The sequence below is a fragment of the Mobula hypostoma genome, chromosome 29, assembly GCF_963921235.1.
Source record: "Mobula hypostoma chromosome 29, sMobHyp1.1, whole genome shotgun sequence".
Lineage (NCBI taxonomy): Eukaryota > Metazoa > Chordata > Chondrichthyes > Myliobatiformes > Myliobatidae > Mobula > Mobula hypostoma.
The window spans coordinates 17876757-17899906 of record NC_086125.1 but is presented as its reverse complement, the minus strand read 5'-3'; the positions used below and the strand labels follow the sequence as shown (position 1 = coordinate 17899906).

Below are 23150 nucleotides of genomic sequence, written 5' to 3'. Positions count from 1 at the left end.
ATGAACACTGCATCCCATTGAGTACACATGGTAGGATGGGCGGATGTTCAGGTTGGTGGATGGGATGCCAATCAAGCAGCCTGCTCTAGCCTAGTTCGTATCAACCTTACCCAAATTATCAGCACTGCATATATCCAGGAAGGGAATTTCATCATGCTCTTGACTTGCAGTGTTAGGATTTCCAATTGTTGTAGCCACAGTGTCTGGTTCCACAGAGTCACTGAGTTGTACAGTACAGAAAGTGGCTCTTCAACCCAGTTCCCTAACTAAGGTGAGCCATTCCCTGAGCCCCTCAAGATTTTACAACCTCATCAAGGTCACCTCATAGGAGGCTTGTCAAGTATAGGCAGCTGGGATTAAGTGAAGCTCATAAGAAAAAGAGACAAAGGAGGGCCACTTAAGAGGTAACTCAATAAGCCAAATGGCCTTATTCTGCTCCTGTGTCTTAACAGTCTTATGTAAATCAGGAGAGAAATAAAAAAAAAGAGAAACAAGATATCTCTAGTAGATAAGGTAAAGCTGAATCCTAAATTATTCTTCACAAATTCTAAGTGTCAAAGAGTAATAAGGAAAGAATAGGTGATCAATGTTGTTGTATATGTGTAGAGCCATGGGAGATAAACGAATATTTCTCAACTATATTTACTGCGGAGAAGGTCATGGAAGTTAAGGCATGAAGGGAAATAATACTGAACATATCCACATTACAACAGTGGAGGAGCTGACTGTCTTGGAACATATCAAGGCGAATAAATCTCCATGGACTGATCTCCTGCTTCAAAAAGGCAACAATTATACCAGTGCCTAAGAAGAGCAGTGAGAGCTGCCTTCATGACCATCACCCAGCAGCACTCATATCTACAGTGATGAAACATTCTGAGAGGTTGGTCATGGCTAGAATTAACTTCTGCCTCAGCAAGGACCTGGACCCACTGCAATTTGCCTTCGCCACAATAGGTCTATGGCAGACGCAACCTCAATGTCTCTTCACACAGCCTTAGGTCACCTGGACAATACAAACACCTGTGTCAGGATGCTGTTCATCGACTATAGCTCAGAATTTAACACCATCATTCCCACATCCTGTTTGTTAAATTACAGAACCTGGGCCTCCGTACTTCCCTCTGAAATTCTATCCTCAACTTCCTAACTGCAAGACTACAATCTGTGCGGATTGGTGATAATATCTCCTCCTCGCTGACAATTAACACTGGTGAACCTCAGGGGTGTGTAATTAGCCTACTGCTCTACTCTCTATATACCCCTAACTGTATGGCTAGGCATAGCTCAAATGCCATCAATAAATTTGCTGACGATACAACCATTGTTGGTAGAATCTCAGGTGGTGATGAGAGGACATACAGGAGTGAGATATGTCAACCAGTGGAGTAGTGTCGCAGCAACAATCTTGCACTCAACATCAGTAAGACAAAAGAGCTGATTGTGGACTTCAGGAAGGGCAAGACGAAGGAACACATACCAATTCTCAGAGGGATCAGAATTGGAGAGAGGGAGCAGTTTCAAGTTCCTGGGTGTCAAGATCTCTGAAGTCCTAACCTGGTCCCAACATTTCGATGCAACTATAAAGAAGGCAAGACAGCGACTATACTTCATTAGAGCTTGAAGAGATTTGGTCTGTCAATGAAAACACTCAAAAACTTCAACAGATGTACCGTGGAGAGCATTCTGACAGGCTGCATCGTCATCTGGTATGGGGGCGGCGGGGGGGAGGGGACAGCTACTGCACAGGATTGAAAGAAGCTGCAGAGAGTCGTAAAGTTAGCCATTTCCATCCTGGGTACCAGCCTCTGTAGTGCCCACGACATCCTCAAGGAGCGGTGCATTCAAGGAAAGGTGACATCCATATTAAGGGCACTCATCACCCAGGGCATGCCCTCTACTCATTGTCAACATGAGGATGGAGGTACAGGAGCCTGAGGCACATACTCAGTGATTCAGGAACAGCTTCTTCCTCTCTGCCATCCGATTCCTAAATGGACATTGAACCCACTGAAGTATATCTTGGGACATTTTGGGGAGAAATTGGAGAGACCCTGGCAGAAGCTTCTGCACCATCTTTAGCCAAAGTTGAGATACTCAAAGACTGGAGGGGGCTAACGATGTGCATTTAACAAGCACTAGATAATCAGTCGAGGGAACTATAGGCTGGTGGGCCTAACATCAGTGGGGAGAAATTACTGGAGGGGACCCTGAGGGCCAAGACCTACCTGCAGAGGTGCTGATGTTACTAATGGAGCAGGAGGTGAGCAATAGTTTGAGAGGTGCTCGAGTTTCCTTGTGTTCCCAAAAGTTCTCAGAGCCATTCACCTTCTCTATCTTGATCAGTTACAGGCTAGAAATTCCCAGGAAATGGTGAGGACAGTAGACATCCCACCCTGCAAAAACTCATTTCAGGGAGGTAGCACCATCAATTTGCGGGAGACTCCCGGAACTTCCAGGAGAGGTGGGATGTCTGCAATAGAGTAGCTCCTTAGCAGCTAGCCAGCTAGTTTAAATAACATTAGCTATGCTAATAAACGAATGACACCTGTTAAACTCACCTCAACACGTCTTTTACAGTCTTAACACACCATGGGCAATAGAAAAGTCACTGTTGCAAACAGTGCAGCGAGCAACACTGTCATTATTTTTTACCCCTATTAGGCAGGGGTACACTTTAGTGTAGTCTGGGGTGACGTACGTTTTATATTTTCTTTTTTTGGAACACTCTGCCATGGCACACGCGCGCGCTCTCTCTCTCTCGTGGTCGCTTTCTCGCTCTCACTCTCCCTCTCGTGGTCACTCTCGCGCTCACTCTCTCTCACGCTCGTTCTCTCATGGTCGTTCTCGCTCGCAAAAAAATTAATTTCCGGGACATTGTATATAATTTGCGGGCATCAGAGAGCCATTATTAATATGCGGGAGACTCCCAGAACTTCCAGGAGAGGTGGGATGTCTGGGACAGTACATTTTTACCAAAGAACCCAGTACTGAATAACCCAGAACTGGCTTGTGTGTGTATATATATGTATGTATGTGTGTATTTATATATATATATGTATATGTGTGTGTGTGTGTGTGTGTGTGTGTGTGTGTGTGTGTGTGTGTGTGTGTGTGTATATATATATGTATGTGTGTGTATATATATATATATATATATGTATGTGTGTGTGTATATATATATATACACACACACACACACACACACACACATATACACATACACACATACATATTATATATACATATATCACACACACACATACAAGACACTCCAGCCATTACCTTGCAATTCTTCAGGGTCTTTCACCACAATATGAGCATTGAGTTCCTGTAGCTGTTCATGTAACTTCTCCAGTTTTCGATTCGAGTTTTTCAGGACATGTTCTACATTGGACAGGTTCTTCTTGTCAGTAGTCACTTTCCGCAGGTTCTCTGCACCTTCTTTTATCTTCAACTCTTTCCTGATCTCCCGTTTAATCTGCTCTTTGGCTTCATCCAATTTCTGCTGGAATGACGTGTCTGAGAAATCTGAACTCTGGTCAAATCCAAGTTGTTCAAAAATTGGCAGGTTTCCAGGATCGGTCTGCAAGAAAATCAAAGGACTTAAATGGCTTTGTCTGCATAAATGACAGATAAATACCTCAAAGTTTAGTAACTTATTCCAACACCATGCTAAAATCCCTGGAAAAAGTTGTATAAAGAAAGAAAGATCTGTAGGAATATGAAAATCATGCCGGGATTCAAGTAAGAAGCACAAAACTGTTCTACTTGTGCACTACAACTGTGAATTGATTACCATAATTTAAAACAAATATGGCATTGACAGGTTGCAAAAAGATTTTAAAATAATGCCAGACAAGATAATCGGGACGCAATGCTTTTCCTACACAACTTATCCACTAAGGTGCTAATACAAAGAAATCTTTAAACTTTGGAAAGGCTTTTATGCATAATGGAGATATTTAAATGCACATCAAAAAAAAGTTGAAAGATCCTAAAACTCTTAAGTTATTTTCCATATTTCCCGACATTACAAATAATCATTTGACCATCTAGTCCATGCCAAATCAATCCTATTCCCCTGTAACCTGCTCGTTCTCTGTTTCTTTCCACAGGTACTGCCTGACCAGTAAATATCCAACAACTTCTACTTTTATTTCACACTTCCAACATTACATATTTTTTCACTTTTCAAAATGAAATAGAGCAAGTTTCAGAGGAAGCGTATTTGGTGAATTTGTTATCTTTGTATGCAAAGTTGTACTGACTTTAAATTTGGTACAATATTTAGAATAATTGAACATTATACTTTACAAAACCTTTTATGAATCATTCAAGTCAAGTGTGTCCAGACAAGTTCCTTGAACAGCAGAACTTTTTCATATTAAACAGTTAATAGAATAGTGAAAAGAGAAGCTACTGATATAATTGGTATATGCTGCTGTCACAATTCAGAAACACAGACAAGAAGGTGCCTGCTGCAAATAAAGCCAAGGTCATCTCCCTCAATATCAAGAGATAGGTGGTAAACTTAATAGTGAAATCAAAAATAGTGCAGATGCTGTGAATCTAAAATATTCAGAGTACCACAGCTGTAAACAGGCCCATCTAGTCCATACCCAACTGTTATTATACCTCATCCCATCAGCCTGCTGCTGGGTCATCCCCCTCACAGCCACAAACTTATCCAAACTTCTCCAAAATGTTGAATTCAAACCACATAAGCCACATCTCCGGCAGCTTGAGTCACACTGGCACCATCCTCTGAATAAAGAAGTCCCCCCACAAGTTCTCCTTAAATATTTCACCTTTCACCCTTAACCTATCATCTCTACTTCTAGTCTCACTCAACCTCAGTGGAAAAAGCCTGCTTCCATTTACCCCTCAATCTTGTATGCCTCTATTAAATCTCCCCTCATTCTCCTATGATCGCGGGAAAAAGTCCGAACCTGTTCAACCTTCCTCTATAACTCAAATCTCAGCAACTTCCTTATAAATTTCCTCTACACTCTTTCAATCTTATTGACATCTTTCCTGTAGGCCGGTGAACAAAACTGCCCACATTATGCCAAATTGAGCACTGGAGGTGCTCTGCGAGCCATTCCCAAGTCAATGCTTGGTTTCTATTGCTAACCCTGAATGCAGTACAACTGATTGAAAGAAACACAAGTGAACCATTACTTCACCAGAAAAGGCTGTTCGGGGTCCCTGAGTGTGGACCCAAAATGAGTGGAAGGGCATGTGTTGCAAAATAAAGTCCATAGGGAGGGGGATGGTTGGTAGCAGGGGTCCACAAACTTTTTTAAGGCATGGACCCCTACCATTAACTGAGGGCCCAATGGACCCCAGGTTGGGAACCCCTAGTTGGTAGAAACATAAAAGTGGCCTTAGGGAGTTTTGAAGACAACAGTCCCCCAAAATGCTGAAAGGAGAAGATGGGTTTCTCAGAGCCTCCTTGTTAATAGAGATATTGTGGCTTGGAGATCTACAGCCACATAAGAGACAGCTCCAATTCTCAAACATCTGAAACATCAAAACTTGCATTTAGATCAGGGACCTGGCTTAGGTAAAACCTCAGTTTGCATTTCAAAACTCTAACGGATATCTATTTTCTGTACGTGTGAAAAACTCTCAGCTGTATGTATGCCTATAAATAGACTTCGCCCTTTTGCTGGTATAATCTGTACTTCATAAATGACACTAACACCGTTTTAAGGCGCAACAATAGTCAGAAATAATATAAAGAAATACATCAGACATTAGAAAATATGCTCAAAGTGGAAGAGCTTGGGATTTGTAATCATCCATTCCAGACACAAATTCAGATTGGCTGTTTTACTGAGAACAAATCAGCTGTTGAAAACAGTCCAAAATTGTATCCAAGCTCCCAATGGCAAGGGAGCAAAATCTGATCAATAGGTGTAGTTCCCTGATTGATCCCTTCTGCTCTTCCTTAGTAATAGCACATTATCTGGTTACCTCACTATCTTCATCCTTAACACATTCGAAGTTTCTGTTGTACCCCTATGACCCCCAGTTCTATCTCACCACTGCCCTTCACTGCCACTAAATCATTACTCTGTTTGCCTAACATCCACTATTGATATGAATTTCACATGTCTAAACAGAAGAAAGATTATTTCTCCCAGTAAGCGAGTCTAAAACTAGAGGTCACAGGTTTAAGGTGAAAAAGGGAAAATTTTGAAGGGGACACAAGGGATAGGTTTTCCATGCAAAAAGGTGACAGGTATATGGAATGAGCTGTCAGAGGAGGTGATAGAGGCAGATACAATTACGTTATTTGAAAGGGTGTTTTGACCGGTACTTGGAGAGGAAAGGCATAGAGCTGGGGACTCTCAACCTAGGGTCCACGGACCCTTTGTTTAATGATATTGGTCCATGGCATAAAAAAAAAGTTGGGAACCCCCGGCATAGAGGGATTAGGGCCTAATACAGGCAAGTAGATGGACATCATGCTCACCATGAACAAGCTGAGCTAAAAGGTCCATTTTAATGCTGTACGGTTCTCTGTCTTTATCACGGAAGCCACTGCCTCACACCAGATCATCAATTCTGTTCCCTAGACACGAACGCAACCTTTCTTTCCGGTGACCAATAAAGTGAACCACGTGGTTCCTTGGTGTTAGATCCTGTGATGATCATTACAATACATCTCTTTGCTATTACTAACACATTACTAACAAGTTCTAGCTCTATAACATTTCAAGACTCCACTTGTCTTAGCTCACTTTGGATGAAACACTCGCCCACTGCATCATTCCCACTTGGCCTGTCTTTTCCTAAACAACCTGCTTCACTCTACCCCATCAAAACTTCGGGGTAACCAAACCTCTGTCACCCATGCCCCACATCCTAACCTATCACCAGTTGTCTCCACGTTAAGTAAAACCTCTAATTTGCAAAGTGCACTTTAATTTGTAAATCACTTCATGGCCAACCAGCTTCTACAGTACTGTGCACGTATATATTGCTGGGGTGCCCAAGACTTCTGCACAGTACCGCAGGAATTTTATATATTACACTGTACTGCTGCCATAAAAATAACAATTTTCATGACATATGTGAATGATGATAAACGTGATTCTGATACGAGTCTCTATTGTGGATTGAGAGTGGAAAGGGGACAGGGAGAGGGGAACCATGGTTGGGAAAAGGGGAAGGGGGTGGGAGGCACTCTGTAATGATCAATAAACCAATGGTTGGAATCAAATGACCTTGCCTCATGTCTCAGTGGTGGGTGTGACTGCACCCATGCTACCCCCCCGCCCCTGGCACTTCTGCTCTACTGCCTGTCCCACACCCCTCCCACAGTGCTCCACCCTCACCACTCCCAACTTTACTCCCACCAGGATAACAAATCCTCACTGCTCCATGTTGACAAATACAGTACTATGCAAAAGTCTTAGGCACCCAAGCTATATATATGTGCAAAAGACTTTTGCAAAATACAATACATACCCACTCCACAATACCTGCTTTCTCCAGACTTTGTCATTTCTGAAATTAATCACTTTACCACTGGAAGCTGTGCCTGCTGCTGCCCAGAACTAGACTCTGAAATCACCTTTTTAAACCTCTCTGCCTGTGTGAGACATGACCTCAAACTACAGTCCTAATTTGGCCTCAGTCAAAGGTTTAATTATAGACATTGCTTCAGATCAGATCATTTCAACATGGACACTTCATTTATTTAAAGATATCATACATGCAAGAGTGGGATGGATCAAGTGGCCACAATTGTGTTGAAATTGAACCCTGCTGCCATTGGAAATTTGAGCCAAGTGCCCCCTTTTTGTGCTGCAGACTCAAAACTTCTCTGCATTTCACAATAAACACTTCTACCGCAGTGTAGAGGCGAGGGGGAGGGTGCAGCAGGGACATGTTGGAGGGAGATGATGGGCATGGAGTTACGTGGGGAGGGACAGGTGGAATTAGAAGACAGTGGCTGATGGGTGATAGGTAGAGGCAGGTAAGGAAAGAGAGAGGAAAGAAGGGGGAAGATGGAGCCAGAGGGGAGAGGGTGGGTGGATAGAGGTAGGGTCAAAGACTAGAAGATGATCATTGGAAGCAGATGAGAGAGAGATGACATGCAGAATGGAACCAGGAAGGAGAAGGTGACGACATTAGACAATGGTGAGGCAGGCTGGAGAATGGACAGAATTAGATTTGTCACCCTCCCCCAACTGGTTTAAACTACCTAAATTTCTTTTCCCTTACCCGTTTCTAACTGTCAGCCCGTCTCTAACATCCCACTGCTCCCTTAACTGGTTCATGTGTCCATCAACCCCTGCCCAGATCCTGCCTCACCCCTCCTTGTCTTCTTTATACCTTTCCTCCATACTTCACTCCTGATGCAGGGACTTGTCTCGAAAAGCCAACCATGTCTCCTCCTCCTCAGAAGCTGCTCAGCCCACTGAGTTTCTCCGGCAGTTTATTTTTTATCCCTAATTCCAGTATCTGCAGTCGCTTGTGCCTCCAAATGAAGGTTGAATGCTGTATATAAGTCCTCTTGCAGTAAAGGACAAAATACCATTTACCTAAGTGCATGCATATCTACTAATTAATCAGCTCCTTTTAAACATTAAACACCTTTCAAACTCCCATAAGATAAAATACGCTGCTTTTTACCAACATTGATTCCATTGGCCACGTCTTTGCTAATCATTTTACCCTGCACTCATTTTGATCTGCATCTCATTCCTTACGGCTACATCAGCATAAATCTCGACAGCACCTTGTTAGGAGCAACTTGCAAATCAAAGAGTAACTGATTCCTGTTCATCCTTACTCTTTGCAATCTATCTGTTAACGAATCCTCAATCTCCCACAGCAACACCTCATCCCCAATATTATGGTCAGTCATAGGCAAGAGATTCTGCAAATGACACAAAATGCTGGAGGAACTCAGCAGGTCAGGCAGCGTCTATAGAGAGACTACTAAAGCACCTTGGCCTAAAATATTGACTGTTTATTTCCCTCCACAGATGCTGCCTGCCACATTGAGCTCCTCCAGTGTTCTGTGTGTGTTGTTCAAGCAGTCAAACTCTGGACTCATAATCTCATGAGCGGCACCTCAACAAAAGCCTTCAGAGAAATCAAACAGATCCTAGCAACTACTTCGGCATTGCTGATTCAACTTGATAAAGCCCGAAACAGATTTGTAAAATACTATTTGTATTTCAGAAATCCGCCTGAACTCTGCCTGGTCACGTTATTATATTCTTCATGCCATTTCTTTAATAATACAGGGAAAGGGCCACGTGAACTGCTTGTTTTCTCTCCCCTTCTGTTCTTACACAGGCAGGCATGGACACAGAGGTCTGAAGTTTCTATGGTGTATGATTCCAAAACATTTACTATCTCCCAATTTGTGGGATTTCTGAAGGTGACAACCAGTACATTCACAATTTTCACAGCCACATCCTTGAAACTCCTCAGGGATAGTCATCCAAATACTAAGAAGCTATAACCTTTCAGTCCCATTAATTTTTATTTATACTATTTTCTTTGAGCTCCTCATTCAGGTTTTCTTCCTGCCTTGCTTCATTTACAGGGCAGCATTAATATTGCTAAAAATGTTTTGGGTGCATCTTTTACCAGTTTGTGATAGGAACAGATCACAGAGCAGAGTTTTACACTAGGCAATACCGCGGGATGAACCTCAACTAAGACCACCTTCCTAGGCAAATTTTTTTTAAGGCATCCGTTAGTCTTGCGAGACCATGGATCTGCGCCTGGAAAGTCTTCACTCTCCAGGGCGCAGGCCTGGGCAATGTTGTATGGAAGACCAGCAGTTGCCCATACTGCAAGTCTCCCCTCTCCACGACACCAATGTTGTTCAAGGGAAGGGCAAGGGCCGATACAGCTTGGCACAGGTGTCGTCGCAGAGCACTGTGTGGTTATCTGCCTTGCTCGAGGACACAACACGCTGCCTCTGCTGGTGTTCAGATCTTCAGGTTGCTAGTCGAATGCCTTAACCACTTGGCCACGTGCCCTAAGCAAATTCACAGTCCAAAATAATACTGGTAGAAAAAAAGAGCGAGGTCCTATGGAGTGAATACACGGAACACAAAAAGAGATCAAAAAGCCTTGAGGATAGCATCCTCTTGATTACATGTTAGTAAGGGTAAGAAAAGGAGGACATGGCAGATGAATGTGTGGCCAATGAGCTGGCATAGGAAGAAGAGGTTCAGATTTTTGGATCATTGGGATCTCTCTTGGGACAATGGTTCTGTACAAAGGGACAGATTGCACCTGAAATGGAAGGGACTAATATACAACAGGCAGATTAGTCATAGTCATACTTTATTGATCCCGAGGGAAATTGGTTTTCGTTACAGTTGCACCATAAATAATTAAATAGTAATAAAACCATAAGTAATTAAATAGTAATATGTAAATTATGCCAGGAAATAAATCCAGGACCAGTCTATTGGCTCAGGGTGTCTGACCTCCAAGGGAGGAGTTGTAAAGTTTGATGGCCACAGGCAGGAATGACTTCCTATGACGTGCAAATAGGGTTTTAACTAGATTGGCAGGATGGGGCTGGGGAAATCCAATGTAACAATAAGGAACATACATCAAAGTTGCTGGTGAATGCAGCAGGCCAAGCAGCATCTATAGGAAGAGGCGCAGTCGACGTTTCAGGCTGAGACCCTTCGTCAGGACTAACTGAAGGAAGAGTGAGTAAGGGATTTGAAAGCTGGAGGGGGAGGGGGAGATGCAAAATGATAGGAGAAGACAGGAGGGGGAGGGATAGAGCCGAGAGCTGGACAGGTGATAGGCAAAAGGGGATACGAGAGGATCATGGGACAGGAGGTCCGGGAAGAAAGACAAGGGGGGGGGTGACCCAGAGGATGGGCAAGAGGTATATTCAGAGGGACAGAGGGAGAAAAAGGAGAGTGAGAGAAAGAATGTGTGCATAAAAATGAGTAACAGATGGGGTACGAGGGGGAGGTGGGGCCTAGCGGAAGTTAGAGAAGTCGATGTTCATGCCATCAGGTTGGAGGCTACCCAGACGGAATATAAGGTGTTGTTCCTCCAACCTGAATGTGGCTTCATCTTTACAGTAGAGGAGGCCGTGGATAGACATGTCAGAATGGGAATGGGATGTGGAATTAAAATGTGTGGCCACTGGGAGATCCTGCTTTCTCCGGCGGACAGAGCGTAGATGTTCAGCAAAGCGGTCTCCCAGTCTGCGTCGGGTCTCACCAATATATAAAAGGCCACATCGGGAGCACCGGACGCAGTATATCACCCCAGTCGACTCACAGGTGAAGTGATGCCTCACCTGGAAGGACTGTTTGGGGCCCTGAATGGTGGTAAGGGAGGAAGTGTAAGGGCATGTGTAGCACTTGTTCCACTTACACGGATAAGTGCCAGGAGGGAGATCAGTGGGGAGGGATGGGGGGGACGAATGGACAAGGGAGTTGTGTAGGGAGCGATCCCTGCGGAATGCAGAGAGAGGGGGGGAGGGAAAGATGTGCTTAGTGGTGGGATCCCGTTGGAGGAGGCGGAAGTTACGGAGAATAATATGTTGGATCCGGAGGCTGGTGGGGTGGTAGGTGAGGACCAGGGGAACCCTATTCCTAGTGGAGTGGTGGGAGGATGGAGTGAGAGCAGATGTACGTGAAATGGGGGAGATGTGTTTAAGAGCAGAGTTGATAGTGGAGGAAGGGAAGCCCCTTTCTTTAAAAAAGGAAGACATCTCCCTCGTCCTAGAATGAAAAGCCTCATCCTGAGAGCAGATGCGGCGGAGACGGAGGAATTGCGAGAAGGGGATGGCGTTTTTGCAAGAGACAGGGTGAGAAGAGGAATAGTCCAGATAGCTGTGAGAGTCAGTAGGCTTATAGTAGACATCAGTGGATAAGCTGTCTCCAGAGACAGAGACAGAAAGATCTAGAAAGGGGAGGGAGGTGTCGGAAATGGACCAGGTAAACTTGAGGGCAGGGTGAAAGTTGGAGGCAAAGTTAATAAAGTCAACGAGTTCTGCATGCGTGCAGGAAGCAGCGCCAATGCAGTCGTCGATGTAGCGAAGGAAAAGTGGGGGACAGATACCAGAATAGGCACGGAACATAGATTGTTCCACAAACCCAACAAAAAGGCAGGCATAGCTAGGACCCATATGGGTGCCCATAGCTACACCTTTAGTTTGGAGGAAATGGGAGGAGCAAAAGGAGAAATTATTAAGAGTAAGGACTGAGTCGACTGGGGTGATATACTGCGTCCGGTGCTCCCGATGTGGCCTTTTATATATTGGTGAGACCCGACGCAGACTGGGAGACCACTTTGCTGAACATCTACGCTCTGTCCGCCAGAGAAAGCAGGTTCTCCCAGTGGCCACACATTTTAATTCCACATCCCATTTCCATTCTGACATGTCTATCCACGGCCTCCTCTACTGTAAAGATGAAGCCACACTCAGGTTGGAGGAACAACACCTTATATTCCATCTGGGTAGCCTCCAACCTGATGGCATGAACATCGACTTCTCTAACTTCCGCTAGGCCCCACCTCCCCCTCGTACCCCATCTGTTACTCATTTTTATGCACACATTCTTTCTCTCACTCTCCTTTTTCTCCCTCTGTCCCTCTGAATATACCTCTTGCCCATCCTCTGGGTCATCCCCCCCCCCCGTCTTTCTTCCCGGACCTCCTGTCCCATGATCCCCTCGTATCCCCTTTTGCCTAGCACCTGTCCAGCTCTCGGCTCTATCCCTCCCACTCCTGTCTTCTCCTATCATTTTGCATCTCCCCCTCCCCCTCCAGCTTTCAAATCCCTTACTCACTCTTCCTTCAGTTAGTCCTAACGAAGGGTCTCGGCCTGAAACGTCGACTGCGCCTCTTCCTATAGATGCTGCTTGGCCTGCTGCGTTCACCAGCAACTTTGATGTATGTTGCTTGAATTTCCAGCATCTGCAGAATTCCTGTTGTTTGCGTAACAATAAGGAGATGGGATACAGATATGAATGGGAACCAGAGCACCAGGCCACAAAGTGGAGGGACAGGGGAAAGATGGATGTCATGACCAATAAGGAAGGAAAGGCTGCAGCAAGGTAATATATATACACTGGGATGGAGTGTTAAAATTATAACCCACTTAACATTAATAAAGTCACTTGTTTTCACAGTGACTCAGCGGCCACTTTATTAGGCACACCTGCTCATTAATGTAAATATCTAATCACCCAATAATGTTGCAGCAACTCAATGCATAAAAGCATGTAGACAGGATCAAGAGGTTCAGATCAAACATCAGAATGGGGAGGAAATGTGATCTAAATGACTGTGACTATGGAATGATTATTGGTGCCAGATGGGATGGTTTGAGTACCTGCTAGTCTCCTGGGATTTGCACACACAACAGTCTCTAGAGATTACACAGAATGGGGAGAAAAACAAAAAAAAAAACAACATCCAGTGAGTTGCAGTTCTATGGGAGAAAATACCTTGTTAGTGAGAGAGGTCAGAGGAGAATGGCCGGAACGATTCAGGCTGACAGGCAAGTGATGGTAACTTAAATAATCACGTGGTACAACAGTGATCTGCAGAATAGCAGCTCTGAATGCACACGTCAAAGCTTGAAGTGAGTGGGCCACAGTAGCAGGAGACAACAAACACTCAGTAGCCTCTTTATTCCTCCCTATTCCTCATTGTTCTCATGAGTGTACTTTGCTCTCCATTCTTCACTTTGATGTACACCATTGTATCACTCACAGCACTGATAGTGACTATTAATCCTGTGTCCACTTCTGGATACAAATCACATTGTCCTTCAGTAACACGATCACCATTACGTTTCTACTATAATGAGGAGTTGCACTTTAACAGGAGGGGAACAAATATTACGACCGGAACGTGTGCTGGTAATACTCGGGAGGGTTGAACCTAGCTTGGCAAGGGGTGGAAACCAGAGCACTGGGTCAGGAAGTGGACGGTCTGAGAGGAATGTAAATGCCATGACCAGTAAGTCTATAAAGAGGAACAGACGGAATAGACACTATGGGATGGACAGTTTTTAGTGTGTTTAATTTATTGGAAGGATAATTAAAGACAAGGGAGACGTACTTAAAGCATAGGTCAGTATATAGAGCTATGATGTTGTGGCCATTACAGAGACCTGGTTGAAAGAGGGACAGGTCTGGCTGATTGATGTTCCAGGGTTTATGAGGTCTCAATAGAGACAGAGGCAGACAGAGAGGGGGAGTGTGTAAGGGAAAGGTAGAGAGAGGGAGCACAAGAGCAAGACACAGACACGCAGAAAGAGACAGACAGACAGAGGGGTGAGGGGGAGGAGAGGGAGAGCATGCACCAGACAGATAGACACACACACAGACAGATGCTATGTCTACGCTACGCCAGATAATTTTGAAAACGCCGGTTTCGAGTAAAAACGACAGGCGTCCACACTGTGTTTTTCAAAATATTTCCATCCACATTAGGCAGATACTTGGGCGAATCTCCTCTACTGGGCATGCGCAGAGCACACAGAAAACAAGCGAAGAAGAAACGGTATACTTGGTGCGCGTTTGTCCAGTTACAGAGTAGAAACTTTAAAGGAATTGCTCTTGGCTCTCGCGCAGGAGGACTAAAAACAACAAGTACTGGAGCATATGGAGACAACCAACAGGGAGTTCACGGACAGTATGACCCGGCTGACGACGAACATTGAAAAACTGACCAACTCTGTTGCATTAATAAAGCACCTTGTTAAATGTATAAAACATGTCAGCATCAGTGTTATCTTGTATTTCCATACAATGTTACATTAGGCTGTTACACATCTATTGTCAGAGAAGTACTTGCATAAATAGGTAAACCACCTTCGTACAAGGAAGGACAGAAAACGGGGCAAAGTGGGTATACTTATTTATTCAGTAAGCTATGGGTCAAAGTATCTGGTGAGTACATTTCTAACTCTTCTGGCTCAAGTCTCGTTGTCATCTGTTCTGAAATTGTTAGGTTATGTGGGGGGTTGCGTTCAAGAAAACAATGAAATGCCGCACTGCCGCCATCTGTTCCGGCACGTCATGACAGCGTTTTTAAACAGTCAAAAAAGCTCACTTTACAATTTAACTCTCATGCCGTCCACACCGACTGCGCGTTATAACAGCCGTCTGGCAGTGCTTGCGCAGTACCAAGCAGAAGCAGAAAAAGCATTGTTGTTGTGGTGTTGTCATGACAGCGTTTTTAAATCTCTCCGTTTACCCCGTACACACTACGCCGGATATTAAGCGTTTTCAGCTTTATTCACTCTGGAGAGTCTTTTCGAAAATCTCCGTTTTCGGGGGCTGAAAATGCCATTTCAGTGTGGACGGGAGGTCAAAACGAAGAGAAAAGGCTTCGTTTTCAAAATTATCCGGAGTAGTGTGGAGGTACCCAGAGACAGAGAGCAACTCACAGAGAGAGGGAGAGGGAGAGAGAGAGAGAGGCAGAGAGGGACACGCCAAGTGACAGAGAGAAACTTAGCTGCAATCTGAGGAGACATAATGGAGGGCTCATTCACTGAGCCTGTGTGGGTAGAAGACAAAAATTTAAAAAACATAATCACTCTGATGGAATTATATGACTGCCCCCCCCCGCCACTACCCCAATCGATAGCCATCAGAACATTGAGGGACAAATACGCAGGCAGATTAGGGAAAGGAGCAGGCTAACCTCCTTTGTGCAAGAGGTTTAGATGGTAGAATTAGTTAGATGCATGCAGTAGGGTTTCTTAAATCAGTATGTAGATAGTCCGACTGGAGGAGAAGCCATACTGAACTTGCTGCTTGGAAAGGTGACTGAGCTTTCAGTGGGGGAATATTCAGGAAACAATAATTGCAACTCCTTAGGTTTGAAGACAGGCTATGAATAAGGGCAAGTATGGAACTTGCAGGAGAAAATGAGGCTTGACAAATTAAAGGTGTATTTAGTAGAAAATAGGGAGTGCTAATTGAATACTGCTGATTTTGGGCAAATCCACATCTAACATGTGGACGGTGTTTAAAGTACAGGACAGGTATGCTCAAATAAGGACAAAGATGGCAAGGTAAGGGAACCTTGGATGACAGGAGGTGGTAAATTTATTCAGAATCAAATTTATCACTGACATGTCATAAAACATTTTGCGGCAGTCATAGAATATACCACAAATTACAATAAGACATGTATTTTGAGTGCATGATCAGAGTGCAGCTCACAAAGTTCTTCCTCTTCTCTCAAAGGTCAACTTCTCAGGCTGAGCAGAAGATTCAGAGAAAGTGTCCCTCACTCAGTCATACTGTTCAATTTTATTCTGTAGTTCTTCCAGGTGGTTTTCCATAAGACTTGAGACTTTCAGATCCTTCTTCACTCTCAAGCCCAAACAGCAGAGGAAACGTTTCAAGATTTCCTTCTGCAGCATGATTTTTCCAAAGTTTCAGTTTCCTTTTAAATCCAAGAATCTTGTTTTCACTTGAAGTCAAAACATTTCCTCCAGGGTTTTGGAGAGACTTGTTCAATTGGTTCACAAGATGAAAAATGTCTGTTAAGGAGAACAACAGGAATTCTGCAGATGCTGGAAATTCAAGCAACACACATCAAAGTTGCTGGTGAACGCAGCAGGCCAAGCAGCATCTATAGGAAGAGGCGCAGTCGACGTTTCAGGCTGAGACCCTTCGTCAGGACTAACTGAAGGAAGAGTGAGTAAGGGATTTGAAAGCTGGAGGGGGAGGGGGAGATGCAAAATGATAGGAGAAGACAGGAGGGGGAGGGATAGAGCCGAGAGCTGGACAGGTGATAGGCAAAAGGGGATACGAGAGGATCATGGGACAGGAGGTCCGGGAAGAAAGACGGGGGGGGGGTGACCCAGAGGATGGGCAAGAGGTATATTCAGAGGGAGAGGGAGAAAAAGGAGAGTGAGAGAAAGAATGTGTGCATAAAAATGAGTAACAGATGGGGTACGAGGGGGAGGTGGGGCCTAGCGGAAGTTAGAGAAGTCAATGTCTGTTAAGGAGGCTAATTTCTGCAGTCAATCTTCATCTTCAAAGCAATCAGCAAAATCTGCCCTACTATTTTCTTGAAAGTACTCCTGCAATTCACCTTTCAACTCAAACACCCTGTTGAGAACTCATCCTCTGCTAAACCATCGGATCTTTGTAGGTAGCAGAGGGTTGGTGTGCTCTTTGTCCAGGTTTTCACACATTTGTTTTAAACATTCTCAAGTGAACTGGTCTTAAAACTACTAAATAACTTGCTTCTTTTAACCCTTTTACTGACTGTGACTATTTTCAAAAGCTTCAATCTGTTTGTTTTGAGATTCCAATTGTCATTTAAAATAATCAGCACTTTTACATGCCATATGGTTGTGATTTGTAGTTAAGTGTCTTTTCAATTTTGCTGGAGCCATTGCTACATTTTTGTAAATTGTTTGCCGCAGACTAGGCACAATGGAATAGGACAACTTGGATCAGCAGTCCATGTAAAACCCATTGATAAGTAGCTTTCATTGTAAAGATATGATACTGACTGATTACTTTATTCCCACCCACTGCTTTTGTCTCCAGGACCCCAAAGAGGCTGGGGCACTTCTGGGGCAACAGGAGTCATAGGGTCTCTGTGCAGTCTTGAGTCTCCCGAACGCGGAGGGCAATCAGTCATTGGTGTGTGTGTGCACCTAGCTGGTGGCTGTCCGCCTCGGGACCCTGCAGAGGTACCTGTACAGCAACCGCCCTCTGAGATGACATGCACTGTGACACACTTTCACTGCCGGGGACACTGCCTGCAGAACAGCACACAGCTTCCGAGGGAACTGCCTTGGTTTTACCAAAAGCTGTTGAGGGTATGGGCTCTAGTCTCATCCAGACAGGGTGCTCCTGCGCCAGTGGGGGACGGTGCTCTAGCTGCGAGGGGAACTGGTCCCCATCCTATCACGGTGGGTGTCAAGGGGGCTCGGGGAACTGCGGATGTTCTGGCCGCACCACTACCTGATAGGCTGGTAGTGCTCATCAGACCCTGGCCTTGGGATACCAGGCGGGAGAGGGTCCCACACATGAACCATGTCACAGGGATGCCCACTGTGCCCTTCTGTGTCGCTCCAAAGCGTTTCTTGTACGGGCTGCTCTTGCACTTCATTGTCTTCGTCTGCCGAGCAGACTCACCTTGGTGGTCTGTGTTACCATCCAGCAGTGGAGGAGGTCTCCAGTGTAAATCTCTTTATGTAGGGGCCTATTCCCTGTGCATTGGGGACCTTGGGTGGAAGGTATTGCATAGGGCAGCACCACGCAACAGGTTTTTGAGCAGATTCACCGAAACCCCGTCCACCTGTCCATTCTGTGGCCAGGAAGAGTCAGTATACCACACTTATATGGAGTGTGAGAGGCTGTAGCCCCTGTTTAAGTACTTGAAGGGACTGGTTCTAGTTCTGGTTGTACTTCAGCCCTGTGCTCCTTGTATATGGGCACCCGGTACGAAAGGGGGCGAGTCGCAAGGAGGGTCTACTGGTGAGCTTGCTCCTGAGCCTGGCTAGAGGTGGTCGTTCACGGGTCTAGGCAGCAGAAAGTCGAGGGCTTTGCCAGGGCTGACTGTCTGCCCCTCTTCCGAGGATACGTTCGTACCTGGCTGACCTTAGAGAGGGAGCTTATGGTCACAATGAGTACAGTGGAGGATCTCCAGGAGGGTGGGCCAGGAATTGACAGTTTTATAGACAGTAGTCATATTTTAATTTGAATTTATTCACTGTCTTGTAAATACTTAAGTTTATTTATATAACAAATACATAAAGTACAAACATTATGGTTTTGTAAAACAGAGAAGACTTTTTCCAGTCCATTGTTGCAGGAGTGCAGCAAAGTGACTCAGAAGATTGCAATTCTTCACCATTAACCTTATCAGAATTGTCCATAGGCCTAGAATCTTCCTCTTCCATCTCACACCTCCTCTTCAAAAATCGCCAAAATAGACCATCTTTAGAATGAAAATTTCCCTCCAATTTTCTACTCCACCGATAAGAGTCAGTCAGCGGCATGTCAGGGGAAGTTGTGGGAGGTAATTCGGGAGGGAGAGGCTGACGTCAAAGCCCAAGTTGGGCGAGATCATTCAATCTTGGAAAACGCACTTCACGCTCATCAGCCTACTGTCCTCCCCTCTGTGCACTACAGCACTAATTATCAGCCTACCGTCCTCCCCTCTGTGCAATACAATGCTCACAATTTATCAACAGCCTACCCTATCTCGCATCAAGAACTGGGAATGAACAAAGGAATATAACAATACCAGAAAAGACCTCAAGAAGAGAAAAAGGAGTCAGGAAGGGCCATGAAACGTCCTTGAAAATTTGGTTTAAAAAGAATGCCAAGGCGATCTATGTATACATCAAGAGCAAGAGAACACCTAAGTGGAGGGTAGGACTTCTCAAGGATGAAGAAGGGAAGATGTGCTTGGAAGTAGAGAATGTATGTGAGGTCCTAAATGAGCACTTTGCACCAGTAATCACCAAGGAGGACATGGAGGATAGGAATTTCAGTGTGGAATATTTTACGCTAGGGTATGTTGAGATAAAGAGATGATGTTGGGGTTTCTTGAAGAATGTTAAAGTGACTAAGCCCCCAGGCTGTGATGGGTTATATTGCAGGTTACTGAGAGGGGCAAAAAAGGAGATTGCTGGGGCCTTGACAAAGACCTTCATGTCCTCTTGAGCCACAAGCAAAATCCCATAGGTTTGGTGAGCAGCTAATGTTTTTAATTTTTTCAAAAGGGAAACAGTAATAATCCTAAAAACTGTAGGCCAATAAGCCTCATGTCAGTGGTAGGGAAGCTAACAGAGAGGATTGTTAGGGATAGAATTTATGAGTGAGCATTCTATAAATGATGGTCTGATTAAAGGCATTCAGCATGGCTTTGTGCGGGGCAAGTCATTTCTTACAAATCTGATTTGAGTTTTTCAAGGAGGAGATGAGGGTGATTGATTAGGATAGAGCTGTGGATGTTGCCTACTTGGATTTTAGTAAGGCCTCTTGACAAGGCCCCTCATGGTAAGCTCATCTAGAATATTAAAGTACATGGGATCAGAATCAAACCAATAGTGACATGACTATTTGGATTCAAAATTGTTTGCCCATAGAAGACAAAAGAATCAGATTTATTGTCACCGGCATATGTCGTGAAATTTGTTAACTTAGCAGCAGCAGTTTAATGCAATATAGAAGAAAATAAAGTAATAATAAATAAATCAATTACAGTACACATATATTGAATAGATAAAAAATCTTGCAAAAACAGAAATAATATATATTAAAAAAGTGAGGTAGTGTCCAAGGGTTCAATGTCCATTTAGGAATCATATGGAAGAGGGGAAGAAGCTGTTCCTGAATCGCTGAGTGTGTGCCTTCAGGCTTCTGTGCCTCCTACCTGATGGTAACAGTGAGAAAAGGACATGCCCTGAGTGCTGGAGGTCCTTAACAATGGACACTGCCTTTCTGAGACACCGCTCCTTGAAGATATCCTGGGTACTTTGTAGGCTAGTTCCCAAGATGGAGCTCTGCAGCTTCTTTCGGTCCTGTGCAGTAGCCCAACCACCTCATACCAGACAGTGATGCAGCCTGTCAGAATGCTCTCCACGGTACATCTATAGAAGTTTTTGAGTGTATTTGTTGACATACCAAATCTCTTCAAACTCCTAATGAAGTATAGTCACTGTCTTGCCTTCTCTATAACTACATTGATATGTTGGGACCAGGTTTGGTCCTTAGAGATCTTGACACCCAGGAACTTGAAGCTGCTCGCTCTCTCTACTTCTGATCCCTCTATGACAGGGGTCCCCAACATTTTTTGCACTGCAGATCGGTTTAATATTGACAATATTCTTGCGGACCGGCTGACCGGGGGTCGGGGGGTGGTAGGGTTACCAACGGACAAGAATAGTAGTCAAATATGTTGTGCTTACCCCGAGAAAGACTGCAATGACCATGAAACCTTGCGCGGGCATGTACGTGCCGATTTTTTTTCCTACAAATCATTTTGGTGATTCTGTTCCGGGGGAGAGGGGTGTTAATCACGATCAGAATATGGTTGATAAGTGGCTAATACACTCAATTTCGTTCCTAAGAGGGTTTATCTAATGAATTTAATATTAAACACACAGCACATATTTTCCTCGCATGAATATAGTGATAAGTCAACTATCAGGGGAGGACAGGGGAGCTTGAAGTAAGTGTTGAACGAACTTCCAGAAGAAGTGGTAGAGGCAGGTTCGATATTATCATTTAAAGAAAAATTAGATAGGTATATGGACAGGAAAGGAATTGAGGGTTATGGGCTGAGTGCAGGACTAGGTGAGAGCAAGCGTTCAGCACAGACTAGAAGGGTCGAGATCGCCTGTTTCCGTGCTGTAATTGTTATATGGTTATATGGTTATATAAGTCACTTATAAGTCAATAGCATCATAACATTTTAAGTAACGTTTGGATATTAAACACACAGCACATATTTTCCCCGTATGAACATATAAAATCATTGCAACACACCAATATCGCTGAATCAGTGGGAGCCCTGGGCTTGATTCCCTGCAACAAGACGGTCCTATCGAGGGGTGATGGGAGACAGCAATATTCGAAGGGGGTTCCTTGTGTCCAGTCTATTCTGCAATTTAGTTTTCGTTGCATTCATTGCAGAGATATGTTGGAAATGGAAGCAATGTTTTCAGTGCTTTCATGGCTATCTCAGGATATTCAGCCTTGACTTTGATCCAGAATGCTGGCAGTGATGTTATGTCAAACGTACTTTTCAGCCCACTGTCGTTTGCAAGTTCGAGGAGTTGATCTCCTTCCCGCGCTGACATGGATGACGCACGGGTAACGACTTCGCATGCGTTCAAGTCCAACAGTGGCCGTGACAGGAAATGAGGAAAGGTGCAGCTGACTCATATCGCCAAATCATATCGTTTCCTCGCGGCCCGGTAGCACATGCTTTGCGGCCCGGTGGTTGGGGATTGGTAGGTCTTCCTCCATCTTACCCTTCCTGAAGTCCACAATCAGCTCTTTTGTCTTACTGACGTTGAGTGCCAGGTTGTTGCTGCAGCACCACTCCACTAGTTGGCATATCTCACTCCTGTACACCCTCTCAGCACCATCTGAGATTCTACCAACAATAACTGTATCATCAGCAAATTTATAGATGGCATCTGAGCTATGCCTAGCCACACAATATAGAGAGTAGAGCAGTGGGCTAAGCACACACACCTGAGGTGCGCCAGTGTTGACCATCAGTGAGGAGGAGATGTTATCACCAATCCGCACAAATTGTGGTCTTCCAATTAGGAAGTCAAGGATCCAATTGCAGAGGGAGGTACAGAGGCCCAGGTTCTGTAACTTCTCAGTCAGGATTGTGGGAATGATGGTATTAAATGCTGAGCTGTAGTCGATGAACAACAACCTGAAATAGGTACTGGTCTGTAGGACTTAAACTGGCTGAAGATCTGAGACTAGTAGTGTTCTGCCACGGATCCAACTGAGACGCCTATATGTATGTATATAATGGATTTGGATGGGTGGGTTAGTAAGTTTGCAGATTATACAGAGATTGATGATGTAGTGGATCATGTAGAAGATTGCCAAAGGATACAGCAGGATATAGATCAGTTGCAGATATGGGTAGAGAAATGGAAAATGGTAGTTTAATCTGGCCATGTGAGGTGTTTCACTTTGGAAGAGAAAATAAAACAGACAGTACACTGTTAATGACAGGATCCTTTACAGCATACTGACCAATAAAAGCACACATACTACAGCTTCTTTACCACCCTGGATTGCCATGTCCAGGGAGCTATGAACTCACAATACAATAATCCCTCTGTACATCAATGCTTCCAAAGATTCTGTCATTAACTGTTTTCTGTCATCTTACATTTGACCTCCCTAAGTGCAACATCTCACAATTAGACAGATTACCATTTGCCACTTCTTTGTCCATATTTCCCACTGTGTCGTTTAATCTTCCTCCACACTATCCACAACTCTTTTGTGTTGTCATGAACTTATCCATCAGGTGTCTAATACCTCAACTGCAAAAGAAAAAGTATGTTTATACATTAACTTGATTTAACATGTCAGTGGATGTCACCAAACACCAATGAACAAAGAAACATTTTGAAAATCAGTCCTTCAAACACT

The 23150-nt window shown here is 44.3% G+C and overlaps 1 protein-coding gene across 1 annotated transcript in view; it reads right to left on the bottom strand.

Annotated features, from left to right (window-relative positions):
- The window catches only part of pkn1a (protein kinase N1a), a 158076-nt gene that overhangs the window by 119301 nt on the left and 15625 nt on the right, over positions 1–23150 (bottom strand). The window contains exon 2 of the mRNA XM_063035930.1: positions 3286–3586. Within this exon, the coding sequence (XP_062892000.1) occupies positions 3286–3586 (301 nt within the window). The remainder of the gene's footprint in view (positions 1–3285; positions 3587–23150) is intronic.